Here is a 6,000-nt window from a genome sequence, read left to right on the forward strand (position 1 = left end):
GGAAGGTTTTCCATAGGATGTGACATCTGCGTAGGTACTCAACAGAGCAGGAGGAGGTAAAGTGGATGTGGGGCGATCTGTAGGTACACCAGCCAGGACAGGTACGGTTAGGAACTTCAGGTCCTGCAAGTGTCTTTTCTGGCCGAAGGCCAGGTGTGAGCTGGTGGGGGGAGGAAGACAGAAATGGAGGCAGGCAGACCCTGGAAAGTCCTTTAATGGCAGTCTAAGGAGTGGAGATTCAGTGGCAGGTGTCAGTAGGTGTCTGCTTTTGGAGAGCTGAAGAGAGGTGGTGGGTAAAAACAGAGGGGCATGAGCAGATGAGTACAGGGGCCTGACCAGGGCAGGGGCTCCACAGTGCAGCTGGGTCCCTCCCCAGCAGCAGGCCCTGATGCTACCAGTGGGGTTCCCACAAGGCCCCACAGAGTAGCCACACTCCTCTCTCCCCACAGAGAGGCTGCTCTCACTACCACTGCCCCTCTCCACCTGCTTCCTGAGAAGGAACACCTTGAGACAAAGATGAACATCTCAAGGGCTCATCTTAGGGTGAAGCGTCTCATCTTAGCCCAGGCACATACCAACTGCCCTGGGCCCTACCACACAGGAAGCCTCTCTCCTGCAAGTGCCCCACTCTGGGCACCCTGGTGCCTTCACCCCTTGACCTCTCCCCCCAACCCCCCAACCCCCCAAGCTGGAGTCCAGCTGTAAACACTCCCATCACCTCTTCTCAGGTCTCCAAGGAAAACCATTATCCTGGGGGACAGTGACACTGTGTCTTCTAGCAGAGAGAGATATTCAGCACAGTGGACACGAACCGGTGCTCTGGGTCTGATCTGTGGTTCTGTGTGACTTTGGGCGGGTTATTTAATCCCTCTGGGCCACAGTTTCCTCATCTTCAAAATGGGGAAAATCAAAGTTTCACCTTCTGGAGTTGTTGGGAGGGTCACATGTCTGGCATGCTGGAAGTGCTGTCTGAGTGCCAGCTATGACTGCTGTTTTATCCCAGGGACCTCAGCCAGGCTGGTCCAGCTGAAAGGGGACTTCCTCCTGGACTCTTGGGAGGGTGGGTGTGTCCCCCGAGGAGGACAACTGCCGGCCATTCTCGGCATTCACAATGGTTACGTTCCACAAGGTCTCCTGGGACACTGAGTTTGCCAGTACTGCTCCCAGGGGAGCTACAGGGCTAAGTTCATGCGAGCCTCTGGTCACAACGTTTTCACCAACCGATCAATACACTACTTTGTCTTATATGTCTTTCTACTTAAAGACACCTCATTTAACATATATTTTTAATACCCCAGCATTGAACTCAAAGCCAGAAGCACTGTAACTCATGCCTGAAGGAAGCTCATCTAACTTGTATTTTCTCCATAAGGCACATCACAGCTTCCCGCGCTTAAAAACACCACACAGCACTTCAGCATTATACCTGGGGCCATTTTAAACAGCAAAATCACCAACAGATAACACAAAATGAGAAAAGCATGGTGCTTAGACTTCTAAAAGGAGACATGTTTATGGTATGAGAGCTGAAACAAGAAGGCATAAGGATGCCTTGTTCCACCTCAGCTGGGAACCTGTGTGTCTGGTGACTCAAATTTTTCATTGCTCTGCAGACACACATTTCCACAGATGTCCACAAATGACCCCAGAAGTACCACAAGTATTGATTTTGGGGTTTACAGATAACTTTTAGTGAGTAGGTGAATTAAAAAAATACGTAGTCCATGAATAATGATCAGCTGTCTCCACGTTGAGAAAAGGTTAGCAGGAGAACATGGACACTGCCCAAGGCCAAGCCCTCAGAGAGGCACCCAGGGCTTCATGGGGCCCATGTCCGCTTGCCCTGCATCGGTGTACAGGTGAGCTGCTTTCCTAAGCTGGATGCTGGCCTGGGCTGTGCTGTCTGAACAAGGGGCAGCATCAGGTTCTCAGTGGGCCGTGTCCAATGCAGGAATGCAGGCTGCGTCCCCTCCCTCTCTGGGGCAGGCCCTGCCCAGCACCCCTTGTGATTCAGGGCACCTACCGCACGCCACTGTCCAGTAGACCTGCGAGTCCTGGGTCTGGTGCAGGATGCGGTAAGGGGCCACCCGGGCGCTGGAGTCCAGCACCACATCCAGGGTGCCCACGAGAAGACCTGGCAACAGGGCAGAGAGAGGGGAGGGTGAGGGAGGGCTGGGCTGAGAGCTGGGCCTGGCTGGAGGCAGCCATGAGGGTAGCACTGCCCCCAAAGCCCCAGCCCAGAGGGTGAAACACCTTACATTACCCTGGTCCGTTAAATTACTTCTTTTTCCTCAAAGGCCTTCAGCCGGTGTCTGATCCCTATCAAAAAATCCCCTCCCACTTCTTCCTGGAAGCTTCTGCTTGTCCTCCTGATTCAGAAACACTTGCAGGCAGGGGCAGATTCAGGTTTTATGGGGCCCAAAGCTTAGATGATCTGAGAGGCCCTCTTCAAGAAAAATACAATATCAGGTTTGAAAACAAGTATTTCTTCAGGATGAGAAAGTACAACAATGACAATTAAAAACAAAACAACAATACTACAAATATCACAAAATCCAGAAAAATAATACAATATGTTGTATTAACTGCCAGACACATCTCTTAAGACATGTTTCTCTGACATGTGCGACCTTTTTGGCTGTGTACTCTGATGCCTTCTTCATAAGACAATGATTTTGTAACATCATTTTCCACATCAACAACAGGAAGATAATGCAGCCTCAAAAGTCATGAACAAAAAGAACATGCAGGGCTTCCCTGGTGGCGCAGTGGTTGAGAGTCCGCCTGCCAATGCGGGGGACACGGGTTCATGCCCCGGTCCGGGAAGACCCCCCTTGCCGCGGAGTGGCTGGCCCCGTGAGCCATGGCCGCTGAGTCTGTGCGTCTGGAGCCTGTGCTCCGCAACGGCCACAGCAGTGACAGGCAAAAAAAAAAAAAAAGAACATGCAAATTTTTAGAATTGTCCAATTTAGGAAAACACCGATCCAGTTTTTTTTTTTTTTTCCATCTCTGAACTGAAACATTTTAGGGCATTTCAAGTTTTCCTTCTCATCAAAATGTCATCGACATTTGTCAATGTCACTATTTCCCCAATAAATTAGAGGAAATGTCTACCTTTTACCACTATTCGATTCATTCTTCTTCATTAATTGAATTATCCAGCTACATAAAAGCCTGTCCATTGTTGCTATTTGAACTTATTTTTTCCTTTTCATGAAGAGCTACTTTTGGTATGATCTGAAAATATTTTGTTACCATTTTCCTGTTGATATCAGAATAATTTCTATTGATTTTATTGCTCGATTTTAACACTTGTTTCATATTCCATTTTTAATTTGATTTTTCCCCCCTCCAGTCTCTAATAAATAAAATAACCAGTTATAAAAGAAGGTACTCTTCACATACATCCAAGTCAGGAGTCTGTAATCTCTCACTTGTTATACTGAAATGTTCTAAAATGCCTCTCTAAATTGCAGTTAAAGCGGTATATTCAAGTCTTATCAGTGTTTGGAATAAACTGCTTTTTACTGTTTGTGTTGAGGTTTCTCTTCTGGTCTCAGAAATTTTATTTTAATTCCTACACCGTTGGCATATCCATATTGCAAGACTTGAAAACTTTTTAATGGGCAGGCCATCTCATCACACTCTTCAATGAAGAATCTAGCTTGGTATCTGTTTTTAAAAGACAGCTTGAATAAAACCACATCACTGTTTCTCCCCCAGGGAGACAGCGGTCAGGAAGCCATGATGTCCATGATGGCACAGGGAAGGCCATGCCAGAGGCCATGCCAGGACTCACCAAACCTAGCTGGAGCAGAGAGTTCAAGGTGTGGTCACCAGGGGGGACCTGGGGAGCTCTGCCTTGGGGGACATGGAGAGATGAGTGTGGTAGAAAGGGCCTTCTCTGTACATGAAAGCAGAGCACAGAGGGACCCACCCACCTGCTGAGATGATCTGTGGAGAAACAGCACAGAACAAGCACTGAAATCTGACACGATGGCATGCTGCTGCAACCAAAGATACTGGTCGCCCAAGCACTGCTTTTCTACATGGGCTTCAAGGTTGACCACTGGTCAGTCTCTCCAGAGGGGCTGCTGTCTAACCTCCACTGAACAGCCTAGTCCAGGAGGCAGGTCCAGTACTGGCTCCTGTGATTCTAGAGGCCTCTGGGAAGGAGCTCAAGGCACCGAAGGGAACAGGTTTCTTGGGAATGGTACAGTCCCTTCCACATCAGGAGGTGTGGCCCAGGAAAGACTGACGGAAGAAGTCTCCTATGGGAAGCTTCTATCTGCATCTGGTAGGACTGCATTAGCTGCTAATGTTTAAAATTAGGACATTTCACAGTAAATTCTCTTGATAACTGGAAGACCTGTCAACATTGGGCCTGAGGTCCTAAATGGCAACAATGGGCCACCCGAGGAGCGCAGACACTGGTCTGACCCTAAGACTGACCCAGGTCTGCTTGGGAGTGCCTGGGGTAGGTCCTGGAGCATGAGGGACCTTGGACAACACCGGTAGCGGGAATGCCCAGTAGGCATCCCCTAGATCCCAAATGCCACACACTCCAGGAGGTGCCTGTCTGGTCTAGTCCCGTGTAGTACCCAGACGGGCAATGAGGCACCTTGGCTGGTTCACCGGAACACATATACTGGTGATTCGGCTAAGCCGCGGTCTGCAGCTCCAAGGCACCAAGAAGCAGGAAAGGTGGGTGAGGAGAAGCTGGAGGGATGGGGGCTGAGGCCAGCAGCAGCTGGGAGAACTCTGATCTTGCTGAAAAGGCAATTCTTTGGTGAGTTGGGAATGAAGGAGGCAAAAGAAAACGAATGCTTGTGTCACTTGACCCCTCCTCGGAGACACTTGCAGAAACTGAAGCAGAAGCAGAGGACGGGAAGATCTCGCGGACTTTCAGCTGTGAAATCCCCTTCCAGGAAGCTGCACACGCCTCCGCTAAGCACCGGGAAGCTCACGGGCAGCGAGTCCGGGCAGAGGCCGCCTCCACCCTTCTCTTGGCTGCCCTGGTTGACCGAAGTCTCCCCACCCGCCTCCTAACGCGAGCGCATCTGTCTTCCTCGAGTCCCTGGCCCCGTCCTCACCTCGCACCACCCCACCCCGTCCCTGCCTCCCACCCGCGGTTCGCGTTCCTACCTCCCACCCCCCACTCAGTGCCGGCCTCGCGCCCCCAGGCCCCCGCCGCACGCGCTGACGTGCGCGTCCGCAGTGACGCGCCGAGGCTGGGCCTGTCCTGGGCCGCTAGTCCTGGGCCCCGCCGCCCGGCGCCCCCTCCTCGCCCGCCCCGCGGCGGCGCCCACAGGCCCGGTCGCCGCGCGCCTCTCACCCGTGAGGCCTCCGCCCTTGCCGTGGCCCCGGCGCCGCTGCAGCACGAAGAAGGGGTTGGCCCGCTCCGTCACCCACAGCGCGTTGGCCACCAGCACCTCCTCCGGGCCCAGCCACATCGTGGCGCCGTTCACACCGGGCCGTGGCCGGCCAGGCGGAAGCGCCGCCGTAGTCACCGTGCGGAGCCGAGCGGCCGGGGCGGGGCGGGGCGAGGCGAGCGGGCGGCGCCCCCTGGCGGCCGCCGGGACAAGCGGGCCCTTCGCTCTCCCCACCCGGCCCCGCCCACCCGCCCAGTCGTCGGGCCACAGGCCGGCTTAGTCCGGCCGTGTCCGCTTCCCTTTCGCCCTTCTCGCTGCAGGCCCCTGCGATGCAGCCTCATCTAGGAGGAGCGGCCAGGTTCCGGGGCCACGCGCCTCTGGCCGGAATGGTTGAGTCCACGGTCCACATTTAGCAGGGCTTCTGGCCTTTTGTAAAAACCCATCCAGGGTTTGCGGGGAAAATGTAGAGAAAAAGCATTTGGAGATACAGTTTTGGCTGATTGTGCAGGGCAAGCCAGTGCGTGTTAACATTGGAAAGGGTGGCTGGAAAAGGGTTAGTCGATTGTGGTAACTCAATTTTGTCACTTGGGCCTAAGACAAAGAGAACCTCCGGGAGTCCAGGACAGGT

At 53.0% G+C, this 6,000-nt stretch overlaps 1 protein-coding gene across 3 annotated transcripts in view; it reads right to left on the reverse strand.

Annotated features, from left to right (window-relative positions):
• The window catches only part of TBC1D9B (TBC1 domain family member 9B), a 45,000-nt gene extending 39,462 nt beyond the window's left edge, over positions 1–5,538 (reverse strand). For all 3 annotated transcript variants that reach the window (XM_081231731.1, XM_081231730.1, XM_081231732.1), the window contains exons 1-2: positions 5,336–5,538; positions 2,024–2,134 (exon numbers count right to left, since the gene is read on the reverse strand). In XM_081231731.1, coding sequence (XP_081087857.1) covers positions 2,024–2,134; positions 5,336–5,453 — 229 coding nt within the window. In that variant the 5' untranslated portion in view covers positions 5,454–5,538. The remainder of the gene's footprint in view (positions 1–2,023; positions 2,135–5,335) is intronic.
• Positions 5,539–6,000: the final 462 nt, after the last annotated feature.

The sequence above is a fragment of the Mesoplodon bidens genome (genome assembly GCF_964165515.1).
Source record: "Mesoplodon bidens genome assembly, chromosome: 4".
NCBI classification, from domain to species: domain Eukaryota; kingdom Metazoa; phylum Chordata; class Mammalia; order Artiodactyla; family Ziphiidae; genus Mesoplodon; species Mesoplodon bidens.